At 38.6% G+C, this 17,764-nt stretch overlaps 2 protein-coding genes across 2 annotated transcripts; both read right to left on the reverse strand.

The window, feature by feature from the left end:
• Positions 1 to 1,031: 1,031 nt before the first annotated feature.
• Positions 1,032 to 4,076, reverse strand: LOC112167406 (protein trichome birefringence-like 4). The gene is made up of 5 exons (XM_024304422.2): positions 2,592 to 4,076; positions 2,298 to 2,490; positions 1,992 to 2,185; positions 1,750 to 1,908; positions 1,032 to 1,657 (listed from the first exon to the last, which is right to left on the reverse strand). The coding sequence occupies exons 1-5, from the start codon at positions 3,602 to 3,604 to the stop codon at positions 1,288 to 1,290; spliced, it is 1,929 nt and encodes a 642-aa protein (XP_024160190.1). The 5' UTR covers positions 3,605 to 4,076; the 3' UTR covers positions 1,032 to 1,287.
• A 6,546-nt stretch (positions 4,077 to 10,622) lies between these two features.
• On the reverse strand, positions 10,623 to 15,305 carry LOC112165065 (formate--tetrahydrofolate ligase). The gene is made up of 5 exons (XM_024301464.2): positions 14,885 to 15,305; positions 14,546 to 14,695; positions 12,338 to 13,513; positions 11,553 to 11,699; positions 10,623 to 11,163 (listed from the first exon to the last, which is right to left on the reverse strand). The coding sequence occupies exons 1-5, from the start codon at positions 15,254 to 15,256 to the stop codon at positions 10,888 to 10,890; spliced, it is 2,121 nt and encodes a 706-aa protein (XP_024157232.1). The 5' UTR covers positions 15,257 to 15,305; the 3' UTR covers positions 10,623 to 10,887.
• Positions 15,306 to 17,764: the final 2,459 nt, after the last annotated feature.

Raw genomic sequence — 17,764 nt, forward strand, 5'->3', positions numbered from 1 at the left:
CACCTCAAGTCTATAGCTAAGCAAAAACACCTCGCCTTCAAAGGAAATCCAAACTGTTAATTACTCATGCTGAGCAAGCAATTGTGGTAGCAAATAATTACACTTCTAAGAAGACTCATAGAAGATTTTAGCTAGTATAGACTAAAAACAATTCCACCTAGAGTCGAGGACGGCCTTCGAACTGAACTTGTCTACCGCCTTTAATCTCTACAACCACCAAGCACGCAGTCAGAGGAAACAAAGATCTCTCGCTAACTTTCACTGTGCTAGCCCTGGAGAACCACCGTGTAGATTGAAGCCTTCTGGACTCGACAATGAGAGAACTCGACGCCAAATCGATGCTCGACGACGAAGCGTCAACATGGAGAAGGTGCAATGATGAGCGCCACTGGAAACAACTTCAGGTATTGCCTGAATTGAAGCCAAACGTTTCTATTTGATGACGAGGCAAGTCATCTAACCATTGATTTAAAAGTCCTCACTAAGTCTTCATTTTAAAAGCTTCACTAGAGAGAGCACATGAGTATGATTATCACAGCTAAATAGTTTCCTATTTGAATAATTTTTTAACAAAATGATCTTTTATGTAGGATATAATAAGGACCATTCTAATCATTTGTGAAAAAATGTCAATTTTTAATATAAAAAGGAGGGGATTGATAATATTTTTATATGGTATTTAAGGTTTTTATTACAAAAAACTAGAGACACAACAATTAGCAGTATACATCTACATCAGAGCTTCCTACTTACAAATATGACACATCTGCCATTGGACCAAAAAAATTATGTGGAATTAGTTGATTTTTTTGTAAACATGTGAGAAACTATTTTCCTGCTTCTTTTTCAGTCCCCTTTAATAATTGGTGCCCTAGTTTAAGCATTGGCAATGCATGGGTTAGTTGGCGGATCAAGTTGGTACAATGTCACACATATATTAATGGCTAATTAAGTTCCATGCCACATTAGTTTCATTTAGGTATAGGACAAAGGTTTTCAGCATGGAAACAAATAAAATTAAGACCAGGGTATTTGAGCTATATCTAATAAAATTTTGTATTAGAGGAGAAACATAAAAAATGGCTAGACCTTCACCTCAGTGAACCAATTGAAGAATAGAATAAGTTTGAGCAACTCTATTTGTATCATGCTTTATCATGATATACGAAATAACATCTAAACTACCCTTATAATATATCTGTACAATATACTCTATCTATCAAATCAGAGTTTTGTTGGATAAACTTCCAATAAAGATTAGAGTATACTTTCTCCATGTTACTGATTCTATTGTTGACGCTTCTGTTGATGTTGCTTCTTCTTCTGTTGCTTTATGTTGCGTCTAAGGAGTTGAGCATATACAAGCTCGTTCCATGTTTCAGGCACACCAGGTAGGCACCAGTGGCTGCAATCTTGGATTGAAGTCGCTTTTCTTTCCTCTGCAGTTAAGTTGGGCATTCTGTAAACCGATGGATGAGCATCCTTCCGGAAATCAGTCATTGCTGTGATGTTCAGATAGAAGATTGGAGTCATCATCTTCTCCATCACTGAATCCAAGATCTTCACTTGTGATGGATAATATTCTCCTCCGTATTCAGTTTCTGTAGTTGGCTTTGTCTCGCCGTGGCATTGCCCTCCAGAGTTCCATGCTCCACCCCTGTGAAAGTGTAAAATGATCATGAAGTTGCTATATAGTTGTTAACCAACCATGCAGTGTATGAAGTACGTACTAATTGTATTGTAATGTACCTAAAGTGAGAAGGTGAATAGCCGCGGAAGAAAACAGCAGTTTTCTTAGGATCTACTTTGGTATCCACCCATCTTGCCCATGTTGCTAAAGCCCTCCGATATGCCTCTTCTCCATTCAATTCATCATAGACATGGCTGCCTTCTTGATAGTAACCCAACCTGCAAGTTTCTCAATAATGTTAGCTTTCCTTCCAAGTAGCCTAAAAACAATGACATGAGAGTGAAAGTGGGCAGGTTCTTACCCGTTGGAAGTTTTCTCATGAGTCCACCAGTGACCTGTGTTGAAGATGAGAATATCTGCATCTTTGTATTTATCCGCGGAACTCTCCATTAAATCAAGGCGAAGGGTTTCCTTTTTGGATCCATTTTTGTCTTTCCCCTCGCATTCTTGAACTATAAATTGTGATTGAAAGAACTCTACTGAACAATTATAATCCTATTAATACATAAAGATTAGTAGTTTACACCAACAAAATGAAAAGAAATGAAGGAAGAAGTTATCAGGCTATGAACTCTAAATCACAGATGATGGATAATGAGAAAGATACCTGGAATATGAAAGAGAAAGAGTCCTCTGTACGGAACTCTTGCCTGCCCGAGACTTCATAAACTTTGTTCTTATCTTCCACTGAATTTCTAAGAACACAAAGTAAAGACTCCCACATATTCCTATTGAGAGAATCGCCAACAAAAACTAGACGCTTTCCTGCCAACAATCTCAACATCTTCTTACCATCCAACCTACAAAAGAGTTCATCCTAAACAACATTACTAAACAGAACCAACAAGCTCTAGCCAACATTAAACAAAATATAATAGATAAAAGTCCTGGTGCAAATTACCTCGGGACATTGCAATGTTTCGGTTGCCATCTGTACTTCTCGTAACCATTATCAGGCCTACCGTTGTGGAAACAATCGAAAGGCTTATCTATATAAGGACAAGTTCCTGGAGCATAAAGTGGGTAAGAATTATCTCTCACCCACCTTCCATCAAATAGGTCACATTCATTCTTCAACTTCAACCTAGTTTGTTTCTTGTTAGATGGTGCCTTTTTACTATCACTCCCTTTCTCCTTCAAACCATTTTCTCCATTAGAAGAAGAATGAGAGCTTACAGCATTCTTGGTCTCATTTCTTCTCTCAGAACTCTCAACTTTCTCAGAAACTTCGGTTCCTGTGTTATTGGAGTCTTTGAACATGGAAAGAATGGTAGTGTTTGATGATTGAGAAGTACCAATATGATCATCCCTTTTAATCTCTACATTTTCCATGGTAGTGTTTGATGGTTGAGGAGCACCAATATGATCATCCCTTTCAGTCTCTACATTTTTCTTGGTAGTGTATGATGATTGAGGAGCACCAACATGATCATCCCTTTCAGTCTCTACATTTTTCTTGGTTCCTCCATTTCCCCCAGAAGATTGATTAAGACCAATCTGAAATCCCTTCTGATCAATCCCCACATTCTCTTTCAAACTTCCAATCTCATCAAACTGTGGTAAAGAATCATGTTTCCAATGAGGGTTTGGGGTCTGAGGAGAGGTATAAAGAAGATTTTTGAAGCCAAAAGGAACCGAAGGGCGAGAAGGGTTGAAAACCAAGAGGATGGTACATGTAATGAAGACAATTGTGAATGCATAAGTACAAACCATGGAATTTCTCTTGGAGAAGAAGATTGAAAACATTGAGGCCTTGCTGGTGTCGGCTCTTGTTGAATGTGGGCTTGTCATTGAGGAATATTCTGTGCTTGTTGTGATATGTGCAAGTACTGAAGGTCTAGGAGAGGCTTTCGACTCTCCTAGGGATGTTGGTAAGAGGTGTTCTGTTGTTGAGGAATGTCCCCAATCCGCCATTGTTATATCTTTTAAGTAGATCAAGGTGGAGGGGGTGTGATGAGTCTGCTGTTACAACCTTGAGTCTACCTGAAATTCTGAAAATAGAGAGAGACGATGGTGGGAGAAGAGACGGACTAGTTTTCTTGTTATCAGTTTCAATTTTCATGAAACTGGAAAGACAGTTTTCTGTTGAAGAGGTAAATTAGTTTGACTTGCTTCAATATATTTACTATTTCTGGAGAAAGTACGCATTTGTTCTAATTAAAAGTAGTTATATTGCACAGCAAGTAAGATACTAGTTTACAGGAGCAAATATAGTCATTCCAGAAATAAACCACTAAAAACGTACCAAGGTCACATCTTAACCATTGCATAACCGATTTTGTTTCTCGGGTGTTAAAAATGCAATCAAGCAAACCACATTTTGGGCCTGATACCATCTTCAAGATGAAAGTTTCTTTTCTAACTTGCTTCTTCTTCAGCTATATTTATGCAGTGTTTAAGGACAAACATAAAATAACTTTGGAATGAACATAAATTAACTTGAGAGGGAGAGAGATTTGATTCTGAGAATGGAGAGTAATGTGTGTTTATTCTTCTCACAATGGAGGGTTTATATAGGGATACAAAGTAGTGTGAATTACCCTACAAACAATAACATATTTGTTACCAAACTTCTCCACTTCTCAAGTGCTTGCCAAACATACTCCATGATGTAGACATTTATACATTTACTACAACAAGTGCTTACCAAACATACTCCATGATGTAGACATTTATACATTTACTACAACACTCCCCTTGGATATTTCATGTTAAGAGTAATGTCTTGGTGGTGCGCTTCTAAGTTGCCTCGTCAAAAACCTTGCCAAGTAATAAAACCCTGTGGGAAAAAAAAACCTTGGTCGAAGGAGAAAAAGAGCACAACGCGCGTTGAGTGTGGAGTATGCAATATCATAGCTTCGGAGATGAGTTGGAGTCTTCTTATCAGCATCATAAGTAGGTAGTATATGTCTACGAGAGGGATGCATTTAGAGTTGCTACACCAAAACCTTGCCCGGTAAACCCAGTGGGAAAAACCCGTGGTCAAAGGGAAAAGATGAGCAAATGCATATATGTTGAATCAAAACATCTTCAGGATGTAGTATAAGTGGGGCGACCATGCTAAAGATGTGCCTCGTTAAAACCTTGCCAGGTAACAAAACCCAGTGGGACAAAATAATCCTGGTCGAAGGACAAAAAGAGTACACGATGGTTAAGTGAGTATGCTTCTGGATACTCCCCCTGATTTCAACTCTCGTTGATTAGACTCCTTATTGTGTCTCCCAAACGTGGTGCTTCTCTTGTTGCCTCATTAAAAACCTTGCCGAGTAACAAAAACCCAGTGGGACAAAAATTACCTCGGTCGAAAGGGAAAAAGAGCACAACACACTCTTCACGTTTCGAGACCATATATGTAGACATCTCCCCCTCTGATTGATCTTTTGAGGAGAGTCAGTTGTTGCTGATTTATGCTTGGTGTTGTCGCTTTGGATGTAGCCTTGCTTCATTTGTTCAAAATAAGCAGCATTATCCTAAATGCTTGTAGGCTCATCTGTGGTAGACTTCAAATTAACCACAATTGTTTGAACATGCGTAACTATGGATTCAATCCATATACATTCACGATCTTCTTCGTGAAGAGCAATAATCTCTACATTGTTCGAAGATATAGCGACTAAGGTCTATTCTGTAGACCTCCAAGATATCGCGATCTTATCCATGGTGAACACTTTACCAGTTTGGTGGAAGACCTTTGTATGGGTCAAGAGATACCCAATATCAGCAAAACCTTCCAAAACGCTGATGTCGTTTTGGGGTAGAGATAGAAAACGCAGGTCAGCGTTTGGCAGCATTTCTAGTGTGTGATGGGTCCGAATCCATCATCTTTCTATAGGGATAGAATAAGCCCATATCGATCGTACATCTCAAGTTATAGAAAGATATCTTTTACACCAATCTAATGGTATCGCGTTGGCGCAGAGCTATACCTTTAGCTAACAAGTTCATGGCAAAGTGAGATGTCTAGTCTTGTGTATTGAGTTAAGTACAATAATGCGCTTTATTGTACTTGAGTAAGGCATTTCAGCCTCTCTAGCACATCTTCGTCTGATCATCCATTCAGACAAAGAGGATCCTTTTCAGGATCAAGACTACGAATGATCATGGGGTGCTTGAAGGCTTGACCTTGTCAAAATGCCTAAGCATCTATCAACACGGTGCTCAAGTTCAAAAACCGAGGCTTAATCGTGTCCCCCCAAAAATCCTTCATCTCAAACTCGGATTTCAAGTGTTCAGCGGTTTCCCTTAACTATTTAAGGGCTTCTAATGAAGATCATGTCCAACATGAAAACCGCGATAGAATCCGAAACTTGTTATGGAAACGCGCGGGCATATCCCTTCCCAATCAAGTAGTCACTTTAGTGAGCGTTTCAACTCTATTGTAAACGCGCTCCATGGCCTAGAGCCACTTGATTTGGGTAAATAAAGTTTCACTATGAACTTTCATGTATATTTCGTATCTACTTCCCCATAGAGATACGTAGTGACCACATTTATAAGCTGCATGTTCAGTTATTTGGAAACTACCAAACTGACAGGGTAGTGGATGTAATGTCATCCATTACGAGAGAATATGTCTCATCGTAGTTAATTCTAGTGCGTTTTGTGAGAAGCCTTGCGCCATAAGGCGAGATTGCCATCTCGTTTTCTCAACACTCTTTCTAACGAAGACCCATTAATCAATAGGTTTTATGTAAGGAGGTGTTGGCATCACTGGCTCAAAAACCTTCCTCTTCGTTTAATCTGGATCACATCTTTTCATTTAGGCTAAATTTCTCTACGTTGGTATTCATGCTTCAACGGAGTGTGGTTCGATATCATCGGTCTCAACAAACTCATGCGCAACAGAATACGCAACTATATCATCAATTATGATGGAGTTTCTTTTCCATGTCTCATGTACACTAGTGTAATTTCATAGAGCTCTATATTCTCAGGAATAGGTTCTGACGTTGAGGCGTCCCCCAACGATAACCATAATCTGGAAGATACTCATGAGACGGATGTTGAGTGTCGATGATCCAAGGATGCCAAAGTCTCCTTCGAATCCACGAGCTTCCCACGCATTATAGCTGGGGCCATGGCCTATAACGCCAGAGTGCCACTTTCTATGGCGTTGGCGCCTTGCCTACCTCTGTGTAGGGTGGCGCTACGTCCTCTTTGTAGGGACGTCCTTCCTTGCAGGCATTTTTGCAGTAAATGTGTGATCTCGTCACTTTTAATAGGGATCGAGATGAGACATAGTGGGGATAGACCACGACAATTCCTGTCGTTCCTGTTGAACATTCGAGTTCTTATCTCCCCCTAACGATGGGAAGACTGTCTCATCAAAGTGACATCCGTAAATCAAACGGTAAGGAGATCGCCTGGCAAGGGCATTAAGTGGCGGACGTTTGTTGGAGTCTCAAATCCAACCAAGTTACTCACTTGTTTTTAAGGACCTACCATAGGCGTGGTGGCAGCGCATTTGGCACATAAATGGCTCACATTGGCACATAAATGACTCACTCAAATGTGCGTAAGTACAAAATATTTGTATCCAGTCACTAGCTGTAATGCAGGGATACATTGAGTGGCGGTAGGTCATAGAGGGATTAGCATAGTTGTATGCGATATTGCATCACCCCAAGCGGATATAAGGAGATTGGTGCGCATTGCCAATGTCTTAACTACCATCGTAGTTATTTCCGCGAGACCATTTAGGTGTGTATATGGGAATGTGATATCCAACATCACTCCCTTTGCAATAACCATCGAAAATCTTTGATGTATACTCACTAGCATAGTCAAAATACATTTGACTAAATAGGATGATCCGGGGAGTGAGCCCGTTGTCATATTATATGTGCTATGAGTATATCATAAGTAGCTTTTATAGATGGACAATGGCACAACACGTGATTAGTGTGTTTGCGTGTCAACCAACATCATGAGATATTCAAACGTCCGCAAGTTGGTTGAATAGGTCCATAAATATCACCTTGGATTCTTTGTAAGAATGGTATATTTTCTTTAGTGTCCTTTGCATAGGATGGTCTCGATCCTATCTTTGCTAAAGAGCAAGCTTTGCAAAACGAAGTAAGTCTTTGGACCAATATATCTTTGGTTCGTACTTCTTTTCGTTTTGAGGAATGGATGTCCGTGAAGTCTTTAATATACGGAACATCATATCATGACCTGGATATCCCAAACGGTCTTGCTAAAGCTTATATGTGTCAGAATCCCATAAGTCATCTCTTATGACATGGTTTGATTCAATGACTCGAATAGTGGTTGCATGCAACCCACTAAAGTGACACATAAGTTTCTCTAATACTCATTTATGTCCGTAGTTATTAGAGGCGATGCAAAGGAACTCTTGTCCATTCTTACAATATGTTTTCACATGAAAACCATTGGCTCTTATATCTTTAAAGTTCGAAATTTAACACATGTCCATGACATTGAATAATAATGCAACACTTTATTAATAGTCAATGATTACATCAAAGTTTCCAAAATCTATTCCAAAATAAAATCAAACTTATACAAATTGTAATTGCCAATCCGTTTGGTAATTCCAATGAAATATGACCAGGGAAGTAGAGAGATGTTGGTGGAGCGAGGCTCGCTTAAATACCCCGATCTCAATTACTTTCCTAGACATCATACTTCATTGGGTACGCCACATGAGAAAGAGTCAATACAATTGTCATTTGTTGACTAAGGCACATTTGCCGTTTTATTGGAAAATAGAAAAGGACTATTCTAATCAAAGTCTGCGGCATCCTTGTGCTCTTTATTTGCAGCTTTGAAGTCCTCAGTGGTGAGAGTGATATCTTCACCATCTTCATCTTCAGCAAGATTGATATCTTCATCTTCAGCAAGATTGATTTCTTGCTCTCTCAATTGCCTATACTCTTTGTAGCTTGCAGCTAGTTGGGTACTTGCATGGCATTGCTTGAACCAATGCTTCAATTGATCCATATCGATGACACATGTCATTTGTGATTACCTCCTTTCATTTGAGGTGCAGGTTGTCCACATTGTGGATATTGCCAAAGCGCTCTTCTAGCGCTACCCATAGGTTTCTTGAATCCTTGATCGACATGTACTCTAATCTGAGAGATTTATCCATATGGCGTCACATCAAGATAATTACTTGAGCAGCATGCTTTGTGGGTGTTCGTTGGAACACAAGGCCCTGGTCAGGTGCCTGTATTATGGGCAATATCCATCTCGTAGTGAGATGGTTCTCAACGTCGGTTACCCAGTCATGGTATTCCGAGCCTGTTGAGTCAAGTGTTGGAAAGTCGAGTCTAGGTTCATTCGACATCCTGAAAAATAGGAAGATAAGATATATTGGTTTCGGAGTTTAAACTTCCACGAAAACTAAAATAATAAGATTTCTGAGCTATGCTACCAAGAAATCAATTTCCAAGAATATTTGGATTAGATGAAAACAATGATGTTTGCGGACGCTCTTAGTCCGATTATTATGAACACTCTTAGTTCATTGATTTACGAACACTCTTAGTTCGTTTAGAGTGAATCCCCACGATTCTACTTTTAGTCCATAAATTGATGTTTTGCGGACGCTATTAGTCCGATTATTATGAACACTCTTAGTTCATTGATTACGAACGCTCTTAGTTCGTATAGCGTGAATCCCCACGATTCCACTTTTAGTCCATAAATTGATGCTTGCGGACGCTCTTAGTCCGAATATTATGAACACTCTTAGTTCATAGATTACGAACGCTCTTAGTTCATTTAGCGTGAATTTCTATAATTCTGCTTTTTTATTACAAGTCTCTGAAAAGAAGAGAAAAGGAATACAAACTCAAAAACATGAACTTTAATCTTTAAAACTTACTTGTTGAAATTCGGAGCAAATTCTCTTCTGAACAGATCCCACTTCAAATGGTGTACAGGTCTCACAACGACTCCAACATGGCTGAAATTTGGAGATCAGATATATGAGACATAGATGAACAACTTTTATGAAGAAATTATTTTGATTATATGTCCCGAAAAGGACGTTTCTCGGCGTGCAAGCAGGCTGATCTGCACAGGAATGAGCGTGCTGGATAGCTCCTACTTCGGATGGTGTACAGGTCTCAAAACGACTCCAATAAGGCTGAAATTTGGAGGTCAAATAGAAGAAACATTTATAAACAACTTTTATGCAGAAAGTATTTTGATCAGAGGTTCTGAACAAGATGTTTCAGGGTGTGCAAACAGGCTGATCTGGACAGGAATGAGAGTGCTGAACAGCTCCCACTTCAAATGATGTACAGGTCTCAAAACCACTCCAATAAGGCTGAAATTTGGAGATCAGATAGAAGAGACAGAGGAGAACAACTTTGTTGAAGGAAGGATTTTGATCTGAGATCCCGATCAAGATGTTTCGGGGCGTGCAAGCAGGCTGGAGTTAGAGCCTCGTGCTGATAACGTGTTTAAGGACAAACATAAAATAACTTTGGAATGAACATAAATTAACTTGAGAGGGAGAGAGATTTGATTCTGAGAATGGAGAGTAATGTGTGTTTATTCTTCTCACAATGGAGGGTTTATATAGGGATACAAAGTAGTGTGAATTACCCTACAAACAATAACATATTTGTTACCAAACTTCTCCACTTCTCAAGTGCTTGCCAAACATACTCCATGATGTAGACATTTATACATTTACTACAACAAGTGCTTACCAAACATACTCCATGATGTAGACATTTATACATTTACTACAACATGCAGAAAATTTTCTTTACAAAAATGGAACTCTCACTTATTAATAATATTTCTCGTATTTCTTATTACTTTGGTCTTAACCGAGTATCACTTTCATTAATATGGTCTAAATAATCATCTAAGATGGTGGGAAAATAAGATTCTAATGACTTTTCATCATAAACATCTCGTACCTCTATTCTGGTATGAATGCATGCATAAATTTGATGACAGGGTCCAATTGTCTCCATCTTAATGAAATCACCAAATTTTACTTGACACCTCCTTTCATCAGAAACACAAGAAGCTAATTATCAATTAACCTCAGAGATTTCTTGTTTTTATTTCTGAGATTATTATATAGAATACAGAAAACTGATATAATTAATGAAGCAAAGAGCACAATAACAGAAGATTGAGGAACTGCATTGGCAATTTTCAGAAAAGGCCAATTCAGTGAGCATGCCGAGAACTAAATGCAGAAACCTTCAAGAAAGACCAATAACCCTTCCAGTGGTGGTGTCAAGATCAATATCGTAAAAGCAAGGCCTAGTTGGAAGTCCTGGCATTGTGCTCATGGTTCCTACCAAAGGATATATAAATCCAGCTCCAATGCTTGCCCTCACATCCCTTATCGGTAAGACAAAATTGGATGGTGCTCCTTTCGCAGTAGCTTTATCAGAAAATGAATACTGGGTCTTTGCCATGCATATTGGCAGACCAGAAAACCCTTGCCTGCTGTACATTGCAATCTGCTTTTCAGCCTATTCATACAAATGGAGAAGATCTCATATCAATAAGCATTTCATCTAATTTCTGTGCCAGTACAAAATTTACACGAACTGGTGTAAAGAAAAGATAAAAATGTAAAGAGAGAGAAATTTTGTATATACTTCTAATGCTGTAGAGGAATCAAGTTTGATGTTCTGTTTCAACAATAAACGTTCACTTTTCTATGTTTATGAGAAACACGAGAAATATAGCTATATTGATTTGTATTAAATAAATTGTCTATCTAATAAATTGGGATGATATTAACTGCAGATATTGAACTTCAAGAATGTCAAAATCATGAGAATGAGGGGGGAAGATAGAGAGGGAAAGAGTTGAAGAAGTCCAACTTGAATGTTAAAACAATAACACACGATCTTACCTGCTCCGAGTATTCAACACCACTTGCACCATATGACCTGGCTATTGCCTCTATCTTTTCTTTAATACTGAAGTCCAAAGGATATAAAAACTTTAATGGTTGTGTAACATTCTCACAGGCTTTCTGAACCGCAATCCCTAGGTCTACCTGAAGATTACAATAAACTCCATTAATTATGAAAACCATTTATAGCAATTTAGAGAAATAAATGGAGCCAGCTACACGTTATCTTGAAGAAGCTAAACCAATTTTTATACTGTCAGGAGGATTGCCAGCTCCTTGCTATAACTGATGCAATGGACATCACTAGATATCTAACTTGCTTGACACTAATCTGTTTGTTAAATAAGATATAACTAAACTGGCAGATGATATCAATTCTGTTAGAAATGTAACATATTCAAAAGAACAAGAGACAAAGCAAAACAAACTTAGGTTGATAGAGTCCACCCAAAATTCAGAGAATAAAATGAATTTCAGGAGATATAGTATAACTTGGCAAGAGTACTATTAAGCTCCAACAGCCAGTAAAATAGAAAAGTGACAGCCTAGACAAGGCTGGATGAGATAAGAAATTGGTGATTATTGTGGGTGTAAAACTGGTAACATCTGTAGAATGTCGCAATAAAGAACAATAAGCTACTCCTTTGGGCTATAAGGTAATTCTAGAGCTCCCAAAATGCATCATATATTTTTGCACAATTTCAAAAAAAATATAATTTGCTTCAAGCATAAGAAACGTCCAGAATTCATCAGTCAACCAAATTCAAGTTAAAGTGACTAACCGCTCCTTTTCCACCATGGGCATGGTGAGTACATATCACAGCATCATACGCCCCAGCAGCCAGTGCTGCATTTCGAACTGCATTCAATTCTGCATCAGAGTCAGTTGAGAATTTGTTCACAGCAACAACAACATTCACACCATAGGCTTTTGTATTTGTAATATGCCTGGCCAAATTCACACAGCCAGCCTCAACCAGAGCCACATTCTCAGTTATGTAGGCACTATTAAGAGGCTTCCCAGCAACAACATCCGGGCCACCACCATGCATTTTCAAGGCCCTTATGGTGGCAACTATAATTGCGCACTGCGGTGTTAAACCACTATACCGGCATTTTATATTCATAAATTTCTCAGTGCCAATATCAGCACCAAAACCAGCTTCTGTGACTACAAACCCACCTGGTCCCACCAGCTTTAGCGCAATCTTATCAGCCACAATGGAGGAATTTCCATGGGCAATATTTGCAAAAGGACCAGCATGAACAAGAACTGGGGTCCCCTCAAGAGTCTGCATTAATGTAGGGTTAATAGCATCCTTCATTAGAACCGTTAATGCACCTCCGACACCAAGATCGTCGGCAGTAACTGGGTCACCAGCCCTGCTGTTTCCGATTACCATTTTGCCAAGCCTCTCCCTCATATCTGCTAGAGATGTCGTAAGGGCCAAAACTGCCATTATCTCACTGGCAACTGAAATATCAAATCCTGTTTCTCTCACCATCCCTTTCTCTTCAGGGCCCTGGCCAACTGTTATTTTTCTCAACAGCCGGTCATTTATATCCATTACTCTTCTCCAGGTGATAGAATCTGGATCAATATCAAGCCTAGCAAATTTCTTAACTTCTTCTGGTGTAAGGTCCTCAGGCTGTGTCTTGGAGATACCCAGCTTCTTTAGACGTCTAAACATGATATCATTAAAGCTCTTTTTTCCTTCTTTGTTTGGTGGGCATAATCGGTTCATTAGAGCCTTATCTGATTGGGTTGCTTCATGGAACATTCGAGTATCAATGGCAGCAGCTAGAAGATTGTTTGCAGCTGTTATTGCGTGAATATCTCCTGTTAAGTGCAGATTAAACTCATCCATTGGGATCACTTGACTGTAACCACCACCTGCTGCACCACCTTTAATTCCAAAAGTTGGTCCTTGTGATGGTTGACGAAGGCAAGTGACAACCTAGTATCATGAAAAAGGAGAAATTGTGATCAGGACCATACTAACAACTACTAGCATAAGGCTGTTAATTGCGAGGTTACACATCTATGAAATTATGAGAATAAGTGTGGTAAGGAAAACAACTGCTACAGACCTTTGTTTCCTAAATCTCACATACAAACTCCTATTGCTTCAAAAGAAAAGTTAACAAGAAAGAGATGCATGGAAGTCATATGATTTCACTTTTTATATGCCGAAGCTGAGGTAATGAGTTTATCTTGTATCTTATCCAGTTCCAACTAATATAGAGGATCTTTTTTGCCCTCATAACATATCCTTTCTTCCTAGTGCATGGTAAAGAAGATAAGTATCAGAGGAAGTTGAAAAAAATCCAGCAGACAAAGGGTAAGCCAGGTCAGGCCTCAGAAACAAATTGTTAATTTCTTGATCAGTTAAAATACCTATCAAAGTGTTACAATGAAGGAACTTTAACTGCAAGGGGTACACAAAAATTAACACATTCCAGTTATGCGCATGTAACACATCATCAGCACAAATGACAATGGCATATGAGTCTCCAACTCCCCTGAAACTGCACTCCTTTGTATAGGCACCTTGCAGTTGAAGCTTAAGATCTACGGGGTTCATGTGTTTCCATATTAACTGGCATTTCTCTATGATTACTTTTAGGTGGCATACTTCTCCACATATGGCCCGGGCGGGGTATGCTCACCAATTAAACATTCCAAACTCAACAGAAGCATTTAACGTCTCAATTTATTGGCAACACAAGCTAAAGCAATATGAGGTATAATCAACTAACTCTCTCTTCAACTTCAAACCAAGTAGAACAATTTCAAACTTAACTTGGTACATTCTTATCTACACCACAGTTCAAGAGATTTTTTTAACAAACATGTATAAACTCCAAATTTGTTTATTATTCTTATAAAAATTTCAATGCCAACAACCAAAGAAGACTCATTATGCGTACCAACATATCCCAAAACTGTAAATACCACAAGAAAACAACTTTTAAGATAAAAACCTTACCTTCTTATCTTGAAAAGCACCCAAAGCTTGACACAGTCCAACAGTGGTGGTAGACTTGCCTTCTCCAAGAGGTGTAGGAGTAATCCCTCCCACAACAACATAATACCCATCACTAGATCCTTTCAGTTCATCAATCACAGATAGCAAAACCTACACAAACCCAAATACCCACAACTTTAAACTCAAAACCCAGTTTAAAGATTCAAACTTTATCATCAAAAACATAAACACAAACCATTATCAAATCCCCAGAACACTTCACCCTCAAAACCCAGATAAAGAAAAACCAAACTTTCCTCAAGCAAAGATAAAACCAATGGAGGAAACAAAAGCAATGACCTTGGCCTTGTATTTTCCATAGAGATCATAGTGGTCAGGACTGAGATTAAGGTCTTTGGCAATCTCAGAGATGTGAACAGGCTCAACTGAATTGGCAATGTCTATGTCAGCTGGGACTGGTGAAGCCACCTCCAACTTCCTAGTGGTCTTTGATGGGCTCATTTTGGGCTCCCAGAATCTGTGAAAACTGGTTTCTGGGATTGATGGATCTGTTTTAAGTGGTTCTGTTTGTTGAGGTTGACCTATTGATGACGGGAAAGTGAGGCTTGAAGAGCATAGAAAGGAGTGCCCTGATTTCTTATCGACTGAGATTCCAGGATTGGAGGCTAAAGCTCTAACGGGGACAGTTGGTGAACACTGATAGAGTCGCATGTCAATTATAGTATTCTTTTTGTTTTTCTATTCTGGACAATTGAATTATAATATTACGTATCCGAGTCATGATATGATGTGAAAAGATTGGTGCCATCCAAAATTCCAAAACTTATATCCCGCAAAAGAATCGAAAGGACAGCTACAAACCACAACGCAAATATAAGGATAAGGTGAGCTTGCATTTTCTATTTTTATCCCTATGTCTTGAATGACACAATTTTGAGTTATGATCAAAATCTTTCTAATCCCATCAGAACTCAGAAGTGAAGCTCACATAGGTGTACTGTAGTATTAGGATGGGTGACCTCAGATGTGTTGCTTCTCTATTTTAATAAAAATAAATAATTAAATATCATCTTTCTAATTATAGTTATATTTTGTTCTAAAAGGATGAATGTGTTTCTCAATTTTTTTTTTATTTCATGTGGAGTTGATAGAATAAAAATGCACAAAAACCGTTTTCAATGAATACTCACCGACAAAAGGTATTTCGAAAAACATCAATGATTCACTCTCTTAAAAAAAAAAATAAAGAAACACATTCTGGCTGCTGATTTAGTCTTCAGCCAAATCACTCTTCAGAGGAGAACTAAGAAGAGTTCGTAAGCGAAAATTTTCTATGAAAAATAAAGAGACAATTTTTTAGACTAGATTCACAAAGTGCTCGTTATGAAAAAACCTCTTTAAGAGAGACTGAAAAAAAATTCACCACAAAAACCTCCCAGAAAAAAATAAAGAGACATGTTTTTATCGACGAAATGTTCGTCGGCACTTGGCAAGAGCCTCTTCAAGGAAAACTAATAAAATTTCGTCGACAAAATCTTCTTGAAAGAGAACCCAACGAGATTTCGTTAGCAAAAGCTCTCATGAAAAACCAACGAAATTCCGTTGGCTCGTGCAAAAGTAAATGGGCCTCACTTAACAGGCTATAGAAACTGAAGCCCAACCGCAAGCCCAAATGCCAAGCCCAAAATCTTCTTTTTCATAGTTTTCCGCAGCTCTTCACTCCTCTCAATCTCTCCTTTCTCATCAAGCTTTGCCGCCAAAGCTTCACTCCAAGGTTGTAAAGCTAATTTCCCTTCCAAATCTCTCTGTGAATGAACTCTCTTTAAACTGTTCTGATTGTTACCACACAAGTCTTTACGCTCCTTAGAGATATGGGTTGCCATGAAACTCTAAATAGAAGCTTCCCCTGAAGGGAGAGCTGTCTTATATTGAGATTTCAATGTGTTTTGTTGGGTACCTTTTTCAATTTGACATTGAAAATATTAAAAAAAAAAAAAACAAAAAAGTCCGATCTTTGCCAATAAAAAGAACTGTTGTGTATCCATTACGATTATTGCTGTTGTTTCTACATGATCATTTGGTTGCATTTTTCATGTTGGGTTCAATTTTCGTCAAGTTTTCGGTCAGTAAAGGAGTAGTATTTTCTTTAGAATCTTACTGTATAGGATTGTCAATTTTGTTTTGTATTGATGAATATGATGAAATCAATGTTCATATTTTTATCTTTTCTCGTCTGTTGATTATGTGATAATCATCTACTGTGCAAGCCGCTTTTGAATTGCCTGTTTCTAGCGGTTCCAATAGAAACTAAATATACCTGGTCATTGATCGGTTTTTCGTTTGTGATTGTGAATCAGAAGATGAAGACTAAAAAGTCAAGTAAGAAGGGCGCAGCACGGGAGCTAGATAGTCCGGCTATTAAAGACAATGTTGACATTGGTAAGGTTTCTTTTACCCGATGCAACTAGGAATGCCAATTGAGGTTTTGAAGCATATATGTTGTTTAACATGATTATTGATTAGGTGTTTTGAGTGGATGGGAAAAGAGATCATCTGAAGTACCACCCTCCGATAGTACTCCTATTCACTCAACAAGATCAAAATCCACAAATGTTGTTAACATCGATGATCTCCCTGACTTTCTGTTGGTTGAAATCCTATGTCGGCTTCCTAGCAAGGAATTCGTTTTCCAATGCAAATGTGTTTCCAAGCATTGGCTCAATCTCATCTCAGATCCATATCTGATTGGCCGCTTTCTACATCTTCAAAGATTTCATAAGCAAACCCCAATAGCACATTCTCTGATAGACAGAAGAGGGGAGGAATTCCCCACTCCTGGAACAACAAAGTCGTCATCCAATCTGCTAGCTCCCCTGTTCGAAAGTCTCATGGGTTTCCACGGTCTGAAAGAAAAGCCATATGTGGTAGGAACATGTAATGATTTAGTTTTGTGCTGCCAAACTCGACATGACCAAGACCAACTTGATTTCTACATTTGCAATCCATGCACAAGGCAATGGATTGCTCTTCCTCCCACCACTCGACGTTGCACGAATGTACCAGTTGGATTCATCTGTGATCGCTACTATGAGGAAAATAGTACTAGTGGTACCAATAGTACTGTTAATATTAAAAAGGACTACAGGTGCAAGGTTGTGAGAATTCTTCCCCACGATTTATCTGAAGATAACTATTTCACTCATTTTTCCAAATTCATTG

Source organism: Rosa chinensis, chromosome 5 (genome assembly GCF_002994745.2).
Source record: "Rosa chinensis cultivar Old Blush chromosome 5, RchiOBHm-V2, whole genome shotgun sequence".
Taxonomy (NCBI): Eukaryota; Viridiplantae; Streptophyta; class Magnoliopsida; order Rosales; family Rosaceae; genus Rosa; species Rosa chinensis.

Excerpts from the sequence above, each read along its gene's own strand:
- LOC112167406 (XM_024304422.2), bottom strand. The coding sequence starts at position 3,604 with ATGGCGGATTGGGGACATTCCTCAACAACAGAACACCTCTTACCAACA. Across the intron at positions 2,186-2,297 it reads CTTTCTCTTTCATATTCCAG|GATTATAATTGTTCAGTAGA; the intron begins GTATCTTTCTCA and ends ATGTATTAATAG. Across the intron at positions 1,658-1,749 it reads TATTCACCTTCTCACTTTAG|GGGTGGAGCATGGAACTCTG; the intron begins GTACATTACAAT and ends ACACTTTCACAG.
- LOC112165065 (XM_024301464.2), bottom strand. The coding sequence starts at position 15,256 with ATGCGACTCTATCAGTGTTCACCAACTGTCCCCGTTAGAGCTTTAGCC. Across the intron at positions 13,514-14,545 it reads GTGCTTTTCAAGATAAGAAG|GTTGTCACTTGCCTTCGTCA; the intron begins GTAAGGTTTTTA and ends TCATGATACTAG. Across the intron at positions 11,700-12,337 it reads CCCATGGTGGAAAAGGAGCG|GTAGACCTAGGGATTGCGGT; the intron begins GTTAGTCACTTT and ends TGTAATCTTCAG.